The sequence below is a fragment of the Triturus cristatus genome, chromosome 3_1, assembly GCF_964204655.1.
Source record: "Triturus cristatus chromosome 3_1, aTriCri1.1, whole genome shotgun sequence".
In the NCBI taxonomy this organism is placed as follows: Eukaryota; Metazoa; Chordata; class Amphibia; order Caudata; family Salamandridae; genus Triturus; species Triturus cristatus.
The window spans coordinates 19255277-19272752 of record NC_140583.1 but is presented as its reverse complement, the minus strand read 5'-3'; the positions used below and the strand labels follow the sequence as shown (position 1 = coordinate 19272752).

Sequence of the window (17476 nt, the reverse complement as noted above, 5' to 3'; positions counted from 1 at the left end):
CGTAGGTGTTGGGTGATGTGGTGTTGTCGTGGGATACCGAAAACAAGTCTAGCTGCGGCGTTCTGGATAGTCTGGAGTTTGAGTAGGAGGAATTTGTTTCTACCGGCATAGAGGGCATTCCCGTAGTCCAGTCTGCTGGTTATGAGTGCGTGGGTGAGAATCCTTCAGGATTCAGGGGGAATCCATTTGAAGGTCTTGAGAAGGATGCAGAGGGTGTTGAAGCATGAGGAAGATACGGCTTTGATCTGTCAAGGCATGGTGAGGGAGGAGTAGAGTATGATGCTGAGGTTCGAGCGGGAGGTTCGCCGAGGGTGGCGGGCCACCAGGTGTTGTCCTATGCATCCTTACTTTTCGGTTAGGGATTTACATTTTTAGAAGGATTTTATTATTAAGTGATAGTAACATAGCAGGTGTGTAGAATTTTTAAAATCTACTTGCCAAATAAATTGGTGTGTTCTGTAGAGAAAACCACTTATCCCACCTTCTCTCCAAGTCAATGTTTGTTACCGGCACAGAAACATTAACAGATTTTGATGCCATTGCAAAGCAACTGTGCAACGTTTTCTTTTACTGGTAAAATTAGTAGTATTTGGCATTATCGCTTTATACCTGCACCTCTGCCTAAACTATAGTTTAGCATTTGCTGCCCATTAATCTTGCCTCCAGTGAATAACACCATACACAATAACACTTTTTCCTACCCGAGACAGCAAAAGGTCTGGTTTAGATTTTTCCTGAACTTGTGTTTATTTTGTGCTGGTTGGCTTTTTTTCCATTCATAAATGCATACCACAGCGATGCTTGAAATCGAATTCAGTTTTTCATAATGCTTCCTTACTAGAGACAGGCCAAACAAGCTTCAACATTTGCTGGGTAATTTTAATGTTTTGGCCTGCTTTTATTTTAATATGGGGTCCCGGCCTCCTGTTTCTTAAAGGTGTCCTGGCTTACGCTCATGGCTTGGGGGCAGTTTAACAAATACTCATACTACAATATGCTTCAGCCTAACCAGCTGCAATCTTCAGATATATTCAAGTTTATTTAATGCATTCTGTATGCAAGATGTTTGAGAATTCCGGTTATTTACACTGTCTGGTGGAATGGCACTTACTATCTCAGGTATGAGGTGCCAGAGTGTCTCCCATTAAGGGAATGGGATGGGAATCTTTCTGTGCTTCCAATACCAAACTCAGCAAATTGACAATAGTCCCTCTGCAGAAAGACAGGCCTTGAACCACTCTCACACAGTTAAAATATCCCACAATGTCTGTGGACGCACACACAGCAGGGAGACACTGCAGATTCACACAAACAATGAAGAAACAACCACCCTGAAGATGCACAATAAAACACACACATACTCCGAAGGGGCAGAGCAGACACTCTGCAGTGGCACATACATCCTGAACAGATAGTTAAATGCACCAGACACACACTATAAACACAGGCACCCAAACAAACATACTCTACCATCACAAATAGAATCTCTGCAGTCACACACTTGCAAACAATTGCACACTGAAGAGACAATGCTGAGAGGCACAAAACCTGCAGACACTGAAGGCATGCAGACACTGAAGGTCTGCAAAGAGATGCATTCTCTACAGACATATACTATGCAAACACACACACACATACATACTATCTACACACCCACTCTGAAGATGTGCACATACTGTAGTCCGCGCATCTACAGCTAGAAAAGTTTACCTTTAGCAGTCCTGCCCTCTGCTGCTTGGCTCGGGGGATAACATGAGGCAGAAGATGTAACTAACTGAGGAGGACTCGAGTAGTGGAATGTTGATTATTTTTACAGCACTTCATATCGCATAAGGGGTGTGAAATGCTATATAAATTAAAATCAAATCTGTGTTGTCAAACTATAGCCACGGCGTGGGCATTATCTTAATTTACCAAAAACTGCAGCAAATACTTTAGAACAGTTATCTGCTGTTTTAAACAGATTCCTTACTATAGCACTACCTGATTAGCCTCTGTAAATAAGATGAGTTTCCATACGGTTATTGCTGTCGGCTCCTGAAATCAGCTGCATCAGAGGAAAATAAGGAGCAAAGAGCCCAGGCGGAAATCATGCCTATCGGACAAAATAGGGATTATAGCTTCTTGTCACCCAAAGAAGCCAACATGTCTGGGGTGTCAGACAATATGAATTTCCCACTCCTGTGTAGAATTAACAAAATTATTGGGAGATCTACGGATGCTGTGTGCTATTGAGGCACAACCTTATTTTGATTAGAAGTTTTTAAAAAGTAGACTTACAAAGGTGGAAAGGATACCTTGGTCTTCTGCACAGAAATTCTGAGGGTGGAAATGGGACTGACAGCAACACGTTTCTGTTTTTTTTCCTAATAGTTCCATATTTCTATGATCTTTGTAAAGCCCCAAGATCCATTTTGAACATAACCTAATATGAATTAAAGTTCAAACACTGTGGCGAATTATTTGTTCACAAAATAGTTTTCTGTTCAATTTCTTAAGATATACCTATACAAGAAATTAGGCCTCTAAATAATATGCTAATTATTAAGGTATAGTTTAACAAAATTAATACACAAAAAATGCTTTTCACTACGTATACATTAAAAGATTTCACTTTAATTGTTCATTTGTAAGAATGGAAGGCATGCAATTTTAGTTATAATACAACCTCAGTCATGAAGTTAAAAGACTACATAAATTCAAAGTTTGGAACTTGTTGTACAGGAGAAAAATGCAACCAGACTGTCAATTTTGTGGAGCTCTTAATCAAGTTTTAAATGATGTTTTTGTTCTGGGCTAATGTCTTATTAAAACCATTTTTAAGACCTACTATTGTAGAGTATAATATCCAGCCTCATTCTTTAGTTCTAAGTAGTTTTATCAAACATCATGGAACATTTGCTATCAAGTTCATACTTTTTTTTTCATTCAATTCCTTTTTCATTGAAATTATGTTTCACTGTAATTTGTTGTAATTTTATGAATGTAATATTTCTGAGGAAATGTTACAAAATGAATACTCAAGCCATCTGTTGAGGAGTGGGAGCTTGCTGTACTTCAGAGAGGTGTCTAAGCACTACGCCACATTACTACAATTGTGGCGCTCTGAAGCAATGCACAGCCTCTCTCCTCTCTGCACCTAAACTTACAGAAGGTAAATGCCTTTTCTTATTACATGTGGCACACCAGGACTCTCAGCTAGCACCTTAGGCGGTATCTCGTCCCATACTTGGTGCCGACAATACACGTTACTCATACTCTCCTTCCTGGTCCTTGCAGTTACCTAATGACAGGGCCCTTGCCTCAAGTGGGCCTGCTGTACCACCCACCGTGTGGCCAAGGGAAGAGGCAGGGAAAGCATTTCACTGTGGGAAAGAAGAGGGGCCAACACGGGATGGCAGGGGTTAGAAGTGATCGCACTGATAGGGACAGAGGGCACATGCAGGAGAAGTGGGCTTATGTGGGAGTGGAAACCTTGAAAATGAGGGCTTAAGGGACCAATGCCTACAAGAGGTCAACAGGGATGAACTCACTGCAGGGGCACTGCAGAGCTAAAGCCTGCTAAAAGTGCAGATAGGCAAACATTTCACTACAGAGTTGAATAGGAAAGCATCCGGGTAACTGTTCAAGGCGGGATGAGAGAGGTAAAAAGCCAAGTTAAGAAAGAAGAGTTCACTTTCACAATCAGAACCGATAAGCTAATGCAAGGGAGAAATGAGGCCGGAGTAACCTTTCAATGCAGGTGGAGAGTTGGAATAGAACAGCACTGGAGGCTTCACATTTCCTCCCAAAGCTCTTCATACACACCTTCTAATGCAGTCCACAGCTTTACTGTGCACGCTGATGCCTCAATGGAATACAAAGTACCAGAGAGGGAAGGTATTGGGATTTATCCAGGAGTTAGAAAAAGAAGAGGCCAGAACAGTACTTCATGCAGATTGTCAGAAAGGGAGATAGAACCCATTTTAGTGCCCTCCCACCTCACGCCCCAGCAAACGTCACAATAATACTCCAGAGCAGGGCCATAACTGGCATTGTGGTACACCTCATTTTATTCCATACAATGTGCAAATGCCCAAGGGAAAAATAGGTATTTGGGGCGCAATGTACCTCTGAGCTGTTAAGTACAGAATAGCTAAAATTCAAAATGGTGTCTTTGGCACAAACACGGACAGGACTGCATCAGTCTACGGTGTTTCGTTTTGAACCTCATTTTACAATTTCAGTCAAATTTCAGCTTCACTCATACTTCGCTCACCACCGAGCTAGTGTGCTGAAAGGCAGATCTGACTATGCAAGGAGTTGCGGTAAGCCCCCACATACATGACCGGCGAGTAAAAGATTCTCCAGGTATGTATTTTTGTTGGTGCTCACAATCACAAGTGGAATGATCAGCATGAGATTGCAAGTGCCAACGACGTGGATTCAGTTCATTGGTGCAGTGGACGGACATGGAGACAATACATGAAACAAGAGGATTCCTAAGCTTTTGTTTAGCAAAAATGAGATTGAGGCTACCCTGTTCCCGAATGGGCTGAGAAAGCCTCATGATTCAGGATGACCTGCCAGAGCTCAAGACAACTAACTTGGTCTTGCTTACCCCTCTTCCTTAAGCACAAGAAAGGTTATTCTTAGTGTCGCTGGATAACACCACAAACTTACAAATTCAGCAGTCTTTTTAAGCACAAATGGTGAAATTACAGCATATACACTGACTATTATTTGAGGTGCAAGGTTTTAGAGGAAGCAGGCATAAGACCTCATGCAATCGCCACGTATACAACAAACACTGGGGAGAATTTGAAGAAAAAAAAGAAAAAAAATTACACATGCTCAGACACTCCCAATTGAGGATTCCCTTGTAATTCTTTGTCTGACAACTCCCCCCAACTGCTTACCGGTCTCTCACTGGCTGAATACTGGAGATGGTGACTTCTGCATCCTTCTCCTCCCCTTTCTCCACTGCCCCCCATGAGGAGCTTTCATTGTCCCAACGAGACCCGAATCCATCTCCCAATGAGAAGGGGTTATCCTTGTACCTGGTGGGAAATTGTAACATTACTACTGAGCAGCATTCTGATCACAAGTCAGTAAAAGTGAGCAGAGGTGCCTAGCAAGGGAGAAATGGGTTTCTTCCAGTGAGAGTTAATCCCCAGAACAAGATGGAAACAGTAATACCGGTGTGATGGAGATGCCAGTGCAGGAAGTGAAAGACGCACGTAACCAGTGATCGATCCCATAAGAGTGAAAGTAAAAAGCAAGTATGAGCTTTAGTTAGAAAGTATAAGAGTGATCAAGAGGGCAAAATAAAAAAAAAGTGTAAGACAACAATGAGAAAGACATCAAAAAAGAAAACAACTGGCAAGACGAGAGGTGGAGAGAGTATGGGAGGAAGAAAAATAAACACACACAGGACCACTTGCGCATTAATGGGGAAGCTCCAGTGTGATGGGAAGCACTAGTCCACGTGAGAGAGAACAAAATCCTTTCCTTCAATAATACTCTTGATGGATACTGAAGGAAAGTGCCTTTTTGTAGGACGCCCTCCCCGAACTTTGGGCTGATGCTGCAGGTTTTTCAACTCTGTAGTGCACTGGGCCCTGCTATCCAGCCCTCCCAGAGCATATGCTCGGACTCCTCAAAAGTGTATGTGTAATTGATTAATCCCCGATTGGCATGGATAGCTTATTCATAAAACCTTAGTATATTGTATGCCGGGTACCCAACTAGACAGCTAAGTGCCACCAGTGGACTGCAGCATTTGCTGAACCACCTCTGTTTAGACAAAGTGATAACATGGATCTAAGTCTGCGATTGAAGCCTAGTCAGACAGCTTCTGAGCTGCCAACTAAACATAGCAAATAACCCTTTTGCCAAGTGGAAGTCTTCCTTTTTCATATCCGTAAATCACCCCACTGGCTAACATCGAGTTTCACTAACCCACGCGCTAAGTGCAAACCGCCATACGGGACAACGAACATGATACTTCAAGGTATCAAATTAATTGTTGCATTAAGCCAACTTATTGCTGAAGTTGGATTTAAAGTAATTTTTAAGATTAATGCGACTTTAGAACGTCACCACTTTGTTGCCCCAACCTCCAGTAATCCTTTATAACTACCCAACCAGAGACAACAGGCGGCCCTCCACCCCACTAGGAAGTTCAAAGCCTTCCCAGGAACAGTAAACAGACAGCTGATGGTGGTGGGAGGAGCGGTGACCTCTTCCAGCAGAATGACTACTGGGCACTGGCCACAGATGGCCGAACTCCAAAGAGGCCATGGTCTCCGTGAAGCACATGCAGAATGACTACTGGGCAGTGGCCACAGATGGCCGAGCTTCAAAGCGGCCATGGTCTCCGTGAAGCACATGCAGAATGACTACTGGGCACTGGCCACAGATGGCCGAACTCCAAAGCGGCCATGGTCTCCGTGAAGCACATGCAGAATGACTACTGGGCAGTGGCCACAGATGGCCGAGCTCCAAAGAGGCCATGGTCTCCGTGAAGCACATGCAGATCACAGCTCAGCCTGCCGCTCCTTTGTGTAGCCAGACAGGCTGGCATCGCCTCCAGAGGGGAAAAACCTATAGTAGGACCGGTTTTTCAGGACGAGTGGCTCATTATGCTGGCTCTACACCAGGATTGAGAGCTCAGCCATTTAGGCCTCTGGCAGAGAAGGGTACTCAGGTTGATGATATGAATGCCGCTTTTGCATGGTTAGTCCCCCCTTTTTTATGCCTGGTTTTGATGTGATTTCAAATGTAGTACACAGGGTTCCTGTCAACCAGGTCTTCTGTGCCAGTACTTCTTCCCTAAAAACAACGCCCCAAAACTGGTACTACCACCCCCTGCAAGATATGCCCCTACAATATTAGGACCCATTTTTGTAATAATTTAAGTGCCAGGGAAGCCAAAGAGAGGACATCGCCTGGGAACTCGGCAACTCGAGTTCCACAGCACCATGATGGCTTCACTGAACACAAGAGTGTTTGGTACAAAAGTACTTCTTATAATAAATCCCCACTGATGCCAGTATGGGATTTATTGTACCATGTACTCAGAGGTGCCCCCTGAAAACCTACAAACCTGACGTGGTCTCTGATGGGCTGTAGGCAGCCACCCATCACCAGGCATGTTTCTGGACCTCTGAGTAGAGAGCCCCTGCTCTCTGGGACCAGACAAAATACACATACAGGGCAGAGGTGTAATGCCTCCTCCCCCAGAATGGGCCAGTGCTCGAAGAGGAGAGCTTCAAAGGCATGCTGCTGTTGTAATGCAATCCCCAGCCTCTACTGCTAGCAGCAGATGGCAGCGCCTGGTTTTCACCCCCACTTTGGGCGGGAAAACCAGCCGAAATTTTTTAAATAGGAGGTGCGCTCAACTCTGCCAACTCCACTCATAAGGGGGGAGGAGGGGTTTGAGATGAAGCACAACTTTCAGTCCCCGCCATCTTGAAGATGGGGAGACCCCTCTTATCAGGGTTACTTAAATGCCCCCTACCGGAATACGACAGCCTCTTTTGAACCAAATATTTCCTGCAAGCAAGGGACACTATTTGACAAGAAAACATTTTTCAAAAAAATATTTCCGTCTGTAAAAATATTCCCTGAGCGGCATAGCTCATATTAGTATAAACTGCACTTCCGATACCCTATTGGTTATTTTTCCAAATCAGAGCTAGTCGCCTTTGTAATTTCTCTTGAGCCCTACATCTAACCATCTTTTTTATTGAGTCATTTTAATCATTGGATTAAATAGTTTCATTTTTAACTAAACTAGTTTGGAAATGTTAACATGTTAATTGTTTAAACGCAATGATGTTTTGGTGTTGCGGTTCATCTAGCATTCCATTTTTTCTAAGGAAGACCTTGCTGCTGGTCAAAAGACACCAAAGGTAAGCTTTGGATTCCTCACAGAAACCAGTTTATTTCTAGAAGCTTGACTGTTTTCACTTTATGGGTGATCAGCAAAGACTGGGGTCTCTCATCCCATAGTTAAAAAATCCTACTCCGTACAATTCTACTACCTGCACAAACAACATCAAACAGTCATCATAAATCCACTACTTTGCGGGTGGGTTTATGCTATAGAAGTCACATACAGAGAAATGAAAGTTGGGTAAGCCACAAAAGTTACATTGAGAGATGTGCAGACTGGAACAAGCAGGAGCACATAAAGTAAGCTATAGCACAGATGTTGAACTTTCTGTGAGAGGCTTAAAGGAGTGTAGAAATGACTGGAAGGTATTATCATTGTTTCTGGTCCAGGGAGATCCTGGCTTGGCAGTTTTGGGCTCAACAGTTCCCATGAGGAGCAGGGTCAAGACTGATTTGCATATGGCTGGGTCTGAACTGGAACAGTGTGGTGAGCAAAATAACGATGGATTAAACCCCGATCTGTGACAGGGGGTGAATGTTTGATTTGTTCAGCATTCCGGCCATCATCTGTTCTTTTTGAAGTTCTCTCTCTAAGTTGGCAGGGTATGCCCAGACGTGGGTCCCTTTTTAGGTCTCGCCTAGCTATTGCGTAGCAATCGCTATGCGAGACTAGTAAGGGGCTCCCAAAAGTGGATTGCATGGCGAGCACGCGCACAATCACGTGCATCGTGCCGCCATGCAATCCACTTTTGGGGAAGCGCTTCAGCCCACTGGCACGTGCACTGGCGACGGGCGTGCAGTTACGCGCACAATAACGAGCAGAGGCGCCATATGGCTTTCCTCTCTCGTCATGGTGCGCGCACATCGCACACCACTCGCCAGCCAGCCTGCTTTCACTTTTGCGCCGGTCTTGTTTTTCAAATATATTCATTCAAACAGGTTCCATCTCAGGCCAGCTCGTCTGCCCAATCTCGAGTCGCTGTGGGTGTAAGGCTTTCATGCAAACATTTGACGTCAGGCGTCGAGTATGTTGTCATGCGTTCGTGTAATATCATTCTCCAGGCACAGCGCATCATACGATGACTTTCCGTTTGGTGTCTCTGCCCATCAAAGATTTCCAACTTCATTCGTGCTGGGTCAGTCGGAACTCTGGGCTCTCTCTGAGCTCGTCTCGTATCACAAGCCCCTTAGGACTCCTAGTCAATGCCAAGGGAGTAGGGAAACAGCGAGTAAATAAAAGAGGTGTATAAAAGAAAAACCTGAATACCACAAGTGTGGCTCTTGTGTGTTTTTTTTTTTTTTTTACTGAGTTTTATATAGCGCAAACTTGACCGGATGGTAAAGGGTATCAGAGCGCTTTACACGAGCACCAGTTGCGTTACATGAAGGAACATTCATTTTTTTTTAGCCACGGGGAGATTAAGTGATTTGCCCAGAATCACAGGATGTTGCGTCCCTGCCGAGACTCGAACCCGGATACCCAGTTTTGAGGATGACCGCCCTAGCCCTTAGTCCCACTCCTCTCCCCTGGCTGTCGACAATGCATTGTGTGCAGTTTTGGCACCTATTACATCCGTCTGTGGGGGAGGTGACGTGTGTGTCCCATGTCACCCCAGTTGTGCGCTTGTATGGTATACGGTACGGCTGTCGGCTCCGTCATCTAATCTCCTATTCCCTTTGGTGGGGCTCCCCATCATCCCCCCTCCCTCCTCTCTGTCCTGTTCATCCAGGGCACTTTCTTCAGGATCTGTGTCCACGCCCCCCCAACGACCATGGCTCAGCCGCGGGGTGCCTCCGGACTCCCCAGCGTCTTCGATACTATAGGTGACCCTTCTGTTATAACATACCCCTAGTCTAGGAGGGCCACCAGTTACTCATGGCTGTCATCCCGTATGTCACGAATTTCATCCCGTATGCCACGAATTTCATCCAGCATGCCACGAATTTCATCCAGCATGCCACGAATTTCATCCAGCATGCCACGAATTTCATCCAGCATGCCAGCTTTATGCCACGGGTGCCCATACGAAGAACTTGCCCCAGTATGTGAACACGAGCATTTCCCACAGATGCCTCTTTGCCAAGTACTTACTACCTCTAGTGTGCCAGTGTGTTCCGGGTCCAGTGTCCGACCTGCAAGGAGGACTACTTTCTCACTCCCTTACGTGAACTCACTCATTCGTATTTATTTTAACTCATGTATTATTTGTGATTTACTTTCACTTTTTTTGTGCACTCACTTATTGACACTCTGACTCAGTCATACTTTCTCACTCGTGTCCACTCCCTCTCATGGTCACCGTCACAATCTGACTCTCTCATTGCCACTCCTTTAGTCGCACTCACTTATATTTACCTAGTCTTACTTTCTCGCACTGTGACTTGCATTCGATGTTAAACTCACTCGTTCTCACTTATTCTTACTCACTGACCCACTCGATCTCACTCCATTACGCTCACTGTCACGCACTCCGTCTCAGCCACACCACCTGCACTGCGGAACACTCCCTCACACTCCTTCTAATGCCTTCTCACACTTGCAGCCGCTCTTTCATTAAATCAAGCTCACGAACACTTAGTCTCCCTCTGTCTCACTCCTTGCTTGTTCATACTCTCATACACAAATGCTCGCACATGAAGTCCTGTTCACGCACTCGCGTGCTCTCCCACCCACCAGTGTGTGCACAATATTCGCTGTATTTTACCTCCCTCCGCTGCCAACCAATGTCCCGTCCCAGCTTCTGATGCTCCAGGTTTGTTCGGCTATTACCTATTGGTATAATAACAAGCATTGGCATAGCCAATAGGTCTCGCTTTTGGGACCTTATAAGTGTTTAGCCATGCAACAGTTGATGTTGTTGCACCAAGGATATTGTGCTGCATAACTAAATTCTTATAAGGTCCCAAAAGCGAGACCTATTGGCTATGCCAATGCTTGTTCCCTTTGCCACTGGATTCAAGCTAGCCTGGCTGATGGGTGATACCCTGACACGGGGCTCTTTTGCTTTATCGCCCTAAGTGTGCCGGGTATGCCCAGACGTGGGTCCCGGGCTCACTGTGCCACTGGATTCACGCAAGCCTGGCTGATATGGGGCGGTACCCTGAAACCGGTCCCAGGATTCTTGTTTCTGGTCTCGGTGGACCTGGCTTGACAGTTAGGGCTGGACTGTTCCCATGAGGACCAGGGTCAAGACAGATTTGCATATGGCTGGGTCCAAACTGGGGTGGCATGGTGAGCAAAAGAATGATGGATTTAACCCAGATCTTTTGACTGGGAGTGAATGTTTGATTTGTTTGGCATTCTGGACATCATTGTGTCTTGAACTTTCTTGAAGAGTCTTGAAGGAGTGAAGAAATTACTAGAATGTATGGTATTATCACAGTGACGGGCACTCTTTCTCCAATACAAGCGGTGCAAAGCAGTACAGACAAAATGTGGTTGACATCTCAGGTAGAGCGAGCACACTGGTGAGCTGTGTCAAGTTAGACTGCATCCAATGTTGGCACATCTGATACATGCTATGGACTATATTATTATGAAAGGCAAACCCTTTTAATCTTAAGTCCCACTTATGATCTTGGCATTCCCACCCAATTCCAAGGTTAAGACTGTCCAAGTCAGACCATACTGTACTTTAATAAAGGTTTCCGGAGTACCTTTCTGAAGTTACGCTGGCAAAGACTGCCCAGTCAGTTTAGTTAAAAGCTTACGTCAACACTTTCTAAACCAGCCTCCCTCAGATTCATCCAAAAGACCACAAGTGCCCTGTGCTGCATCAACAAAGGCTTCTAAGGAGAAATGATTAAGGTACTGACTCTTAACATAAAGCAATTAATGACGAAAGTATATGCTGATTTTCTTTCATAGCACAGAACAGATCTAAAGCAAATTTCTTTGTAATCCCCAGGGTGAGATTGAGGACTCATTGAAATAAATCATTCAATGTTGAAACTAGTAAACTCCGACTCACAGTCCAAAGTTCAATGGCACTTCTGTTCAATGTTCGTGCTACCTAGAAAGTGCTAACAACTAACTTTTTCAACTTCACTTCTGTGTGTTAAATGCCGTACGATAGGCTACCCCACTGTATTTTAACACTTTCTAAGTGTGCAAGAAATTAAAATGTCAAATTTTACACTCTGTTGCAGCTAAATCCACCTTGGGATGCTTTGCCATATCTGTGGATTTTTTTTTTCTCCTGGTCACAGAGGCATGGTTTTGTAAGCTAGAAACCCTTATCGCAGTTAACCACACTTCTACTGGAGCTACAAAAGGCACAAGAAGGTATAAACAGAGGTGCCAAGATAGCCCTCTGATGACAATATTAAATCATGTTGAAGGGTGTGCCTGATAAATACCCATGAGTCTGGAGGTGGTGTGAATCAGATCTGACGGATAGATCCCAGCAGGTCTGTATCCATCCTTTTGCAGCCACCCCCAAGCCTTGAATGCAGGGGTTCCACAGGGCTCCATATGGAGTCCTCTCTTATGTAACATCTATATGTCTCCCCTGATTCAGTTGGCCGATGATCTTGGGACAAACGTGATCTTGTACGGGGAAGATACAGAGTTGCTATTTTCCTGGGACAAGTACAGCGGGACCAATTGCACTGAGGCTAAAACCTGCCCCTCCGATTCATTCGTTGGCTGAAGCAAAATTGAAATGTAAGAGACAAAACTGAGATTCTCCTCTTTGGCAACTATCCCCCGCAGCTCTGGCGTTCTTTCTGGCCAGATGAGTTCCCTCTTCCATCCCCTCACAACGGCCCGGTTAAAAATCTGAGCATTTGGTTTGACGAGAAACTCTTGTTTGGTCCACAGATTAAAAGGATATCATGGTCTTTTTTTGGTATTCTGAAATAGCTTAAAAGTTTCTCCCAATGCTCCACATCTCTGCTAGGAAAACGGTTATCCAAGCTCTGATAACCTCCTGCATAGATTATGCCAATGCTCTCTAGGTCGGTTTAGAAACTGCAGAAGATCCAGAATGCCGTGGCCAGACAGTTGTTCAACCTTCCCAAGTGTCAGACCTCACCTCCACGCTCTGCATTGACTACCTGTGAAGATGAGGGTGAAGTTCAAAGCCCTTGTGACAGTGCACTCTGTGTTATGTGGTCATGGCCCGGCCTATCTCCAATCCAGATTTTGCTTCTACTCTCCTGCCAGGCAGCTCTGCTCCTCAAACAAACTTCTGGCGATTGTCTCTAAAGCCCGTAAACAAAAATCTGATGGCCCCTCTCTGGGCCATCTAGGGGCTAGGGCCTGGAATCAGCTTCTGGGAGAGCTTCCTGCTGTTTGCCCTGCAATTATTTTCAAGAAGAAACTGAAGACACTCCTCTTCAGATAATTCTCAACCGATGCTCTGTCTGCCTTCAGGGATGTGCCGGACACTCCTCAGAGTAGCTACGTGCGATATAAATGCCAATAACAAAGCTACAGCAGCTACTTCTTGCCCAATTACATGGCCACATGGAGCATGTCACAGAATCACAAAGAACTACTGGGTCTAGGAACATTGCAGAATGTGTTGCAGCTGCCAATGTTGCTTGAAAGAACATTCTGCACATGTCTTGGACTCAACAAATCTACGACTGAAATTAGTGAATTAGTATTTTCAATTATGAAAGGCTCATTTTTCTATACATTTCATGTTCTCTCTGCCAAGAGCAGTGCCTTCTGGGAGAGAGACAGATTTCTCTAATCCTAGATAACACACAATAGCCACACGTAGGAGAATCCTAAAGCCTGTCCCATTCACAAGCAGCGCGTCATGCTCCTGGGGTCTCTTCCTGTAGGTATCCATAGAACCAGTTGACGGAGAATACTGGAGTGACTTCTAAACTTGGAGATGGGCGAGGTCAGCTGCCTGGGAAAGTTCTGTCCCTCACCGCCTCGTACCTGCACACTCTGAAAAGATGGTACACCTTAGAATCAGCAGCAGACCTGCACAGCACACTATCTCTATCGCGGATTCCAGTACACTCAGATCCGCCTTCACCCTTGTGTTTATAAACCCTCCCCGAACTGTGATGGCTCTATGTGGCCACAAAGGAGTATAAACTACTGGGCATTATGATCGCTCTTCACTTTCAGGCTGACTATGGCTTGTAAATCATCTGCAAAAGGAAGATAGGAAGGGGAGTGAACCAATATGTGAGATGTATGAGACCATATCATGGAAGGCAGCAATAGTGAAAGTGAGAAGTAACTGAGGGAGAGAGTAAAGGGCACAGGAGAAGCAATGAAAGATCAAGCAAGGAGAAAGACCCTGAAGTTGTGGTGGTAGAGAGGAGAGTTGGCGGATTGACAGAATGGAAGTAATGTAAGGGTCACTTGAGAGCCGACGGGGTCTGTTGCGCAGTGTCATACTTGGGAGGTCCAGAGGTGAAACTTGAGTCCTCAAACAAGTCAAGCTGTGAGCGGGAGGATTTTGCAGCCACTGGTGTCTCCTGTTCTATCACCTGCATCTCCGACAGCACAGAATGCGAAACAGAGCTGAAAAACAAGAAGATAATTAGAGTGAAACATAAAATACAAGGGGTGAGAGGAGTATGAGACAGGTAAGAAACAAATGGGGGTAGGAAATTAGAGTGACAGAGCTAGGAAAGAAGATGGGCAAGAGATTGGGGTGGCAAAGTTAAGGTACTGTAAGAGGAGGAGATTAGAGTGACAGACAGGACATGTGAAGGCTGGGCTGGAGTGATACTGAGCTAGATGAGATAGAGAGACAAGTTAACAGACAAGAACTGCGAGAGAGGAAACCAAGTCAGGACATGACAGGGGCCACCCAGCATAGTGATCAAACAGAACAGAAAATATAAGAATGAGTGCATGTCACAAACTTGACAATATAAAGGCAAACGGATTACTGACAGCAAACAGTAATTAGATATTACCCTCCTGCAGGCAATCACCTCTGCCTATCAAGCACGGATGAATCTCACCTCTAAAGCCCCTTATGCCTTACTGGAGCAAAACCTCTCAGCCCTAATTGTGAGGGCCTGTATGCCTATACCATTCCTTTAAGCATGGACCCCGTCAAATTACAAACTCCACAAAAACAGTGCGAGAAATAGAGGGTGAAGCTAGAGGGGAGAAACAGAAGGCATGCTCAGCACAGATTGCAAATCATCTCTCTATTCTTCCACATCCTTCCTTTATCATCGTTTTATTCATCAACGAGCTTTGGCACATTCCTCTCCCTTTGCATTTTTGTTGGAGCTTCTGATACTATGACACTTGTACTACCCACTTACCACGAATAGTGTGGATGAAAAAGGTATTTTACCTGCGGGACACAAGACCCATGCCCAGTCTCTCTGCCTGCTCACGTTTCTTCCCCTCTAGGGTCTGGAGTTTCTGCTCCTCTTTCTTGCGATCTATCTGCAGCTCCTGATATGCCAATCGCATTGAGGTCACTCTGAAAAGAATAACAGTACAGTGCTGTTACTTAGCACGCTCCTCGCTCGCTCTCTTCCACATCCGAGTCAGGTGGTACAAGCACCCCAGTTTCTAACCAGTGCTGGCCGATCATTTACCAAAAACGGGATGTGCATCTCTAGACATTCACTCACTTACATCCTTTCTCAATCCTATAAGACATGCAAGAAGTAGAACTCTCAGAACGTAGCGCCTCTTACAACACCTGTCCCCTTGAACAGCATTATAGGCCACACAGTGGGAATGTACACAAAGCTTCCTAAAAACCTACTACGAAAATAAAAAAAACAGTGCAGGCAGGGTACCCACTTACTACATCTCATCCCTTCATTTAATACATTTTCAATCAACTGCATCAAAAACAAGCATTGGCATAGCCAATAGGTCTCGCTTTTGGGACCATATAAGTATTTAGTTATGCAGCACATTATCCTTTGTGTAACATCATCAACTGTTGCATGGCTAAACACTTATAAGGTTCCAAAAGCAAGTGTGTGTGAGACATCCAGTAATGAAGGTCATGACTCCCTACCAGCTACTACCCAACACACATACACGGTGTGACTTGCTTCTCTGTGGTGGTAGAGTCTTCTGTATTCTTGGAACCTAGTGCTGAAACAACCTCTCTCTGGAGACACAGAATAAGCTTTCGAGATTTTAAATACACTGTGAAAGCTTTCCTGTTTTCAAAGTTCTAGCGCAGCCTCCCGGGTGGGGCTTGGCGCCTCTCCGGCTCTTGGTTACCGTCCTGCTTTTATGTCTTTTTGACTTGTCTATTCTCCTCAAGTGAACGTGTGCGTAATAAAAAATACTAATACTACTATTGTTACAACTACTACTACTATTACTAATAATAATAATAGTAATGCATGTGATGGCCCACATTTTGTCTTTGGGGAACTACCAATGGCACAGTATCCTTGGGACGCCTGATGGCGTAACGTCTCCGGGACGCTTCTGCTCTACATGAAGGTAGCACAATAGTATGATGAGCATGCTTCATGGTGCAGTGTATCTGGGAACCATGGCGATCACCTGGAAGTGTGTCTGGTACTCGCAATGGCACACTATATCTGGAATGCCTGATGGTGCCGTGTCTCCAGGATGGCGCAATAGTATCTTCAGGAAGCGTGCCATTGGCCACTAGCATCCTTGGCATGCTCGCGAAAGTGTGTGCTGGGATGCAGTTCCATGGATCTGTAGAGTGTGCGCTATAATTCACTACAGCAAGCTGTAGCTTTTTGGCCCCCTGCTTCAGGACGCATGACATTGGCGCATATACACTGGAGGTACTTTTGTGACACAAACTGAAATCCAGAATCAGGGTTAGTGGTCCAGACACCTCCTGTGCACTCTCTTTACCAAGTGTGGTTACTGTCAGCTTGTCAGGCTATAGCGAACTGACAGTGGTGGTAGCAACACCACTTAAAGTGGCAAAGCAGTCTTTTTTTCCTGACCTGGCCCGAGAGTTATCTGATGTTTTTCAAGTTAGTCTGCCAGTCCCCTGCAAATGGGTCCTTCAACCATCCACGTGAGTTATGGTTGTCACATGTCAGCATTGTTAGGCACGTGGAAGGGTTCTGAGGTGCAGGAGTGTCTCAGAGAAGCTTTGGACGGTGCAGTATTGCCTCCGGGGAGCTTGCACTAGCATAGTAGTGTCTTTAGGAAGCTTGCGATGGCACAGTAGTATCTCTAAGTAGCTAGGGATGGCGTTGTAGGATTTCTGAGAACCTTGGGATGGAGCAGTAGTGTCTCTGTAAAGCTTGTGATAGTGCAGTATTGTCTCTAGGAAGCTTTTGATGGTGCAGTAGTATCTGAGAAGCTTGGGATGGCGCAGTAGTGTCTCCATGAAACTTGTGATTGTGCAGTATTGGGTCTAGGAAGCTTGCAATGACGCAGTAGTGTCTCTGGGAAGCTTGTGATTGTGCAGTATTGTTTCTGTGAAGCTTGGGATGGTGCAGTAGTGTTTCTAGGAAGCTTGAGATGGCGCAGTAGTGTCCGAGAAGCTTGGGATGGCATGGTAGTGCCTCTAGGAAGCTTGGAATGGCACATTAGTGCCTCCAGGCGCTTCTGATGGGGCTGTAGTGTCTCTGGGAAGCTTGCGATGACACAGTAGTGTCTGACAAGCTTTGGATGCCGCAATAGTGTATTTGTGAA

General features: G+C 45.2%; 1 protein-coding gene across 2 annotated transcripts in view; it reads right to left on the bottom strand.

Annotated features, from left to right (window-relative positions):
- The window catches only part of ARFGAP2 (ARF GTPase activating protein 2), a 142484-nt gene that overhangs the window by 34899 nt on the left and 90109 nt on the right, over window positions 1–17476 (bottom strand). For both annotated transcript variants that reach the window (XM_085646629.1, XM_085646630.1), the window contains 3 exons: window positions 15168–15299; window positions 14249–14374; window positions 4899–5039 (listed from right to left, as the gene is read on the bottom strand). In XM_085646629.1, the coding sequence (XP_085502755.1) occupies window positions 4899–5039; window positions 14249–14374; window positions 15168–15299 (399 nt within the window). The remainder of the gene's footprint in view (window positions 1–4898; window positions 5040–14248; window positions 14375–15167; window positions 15300–17476) is intronic.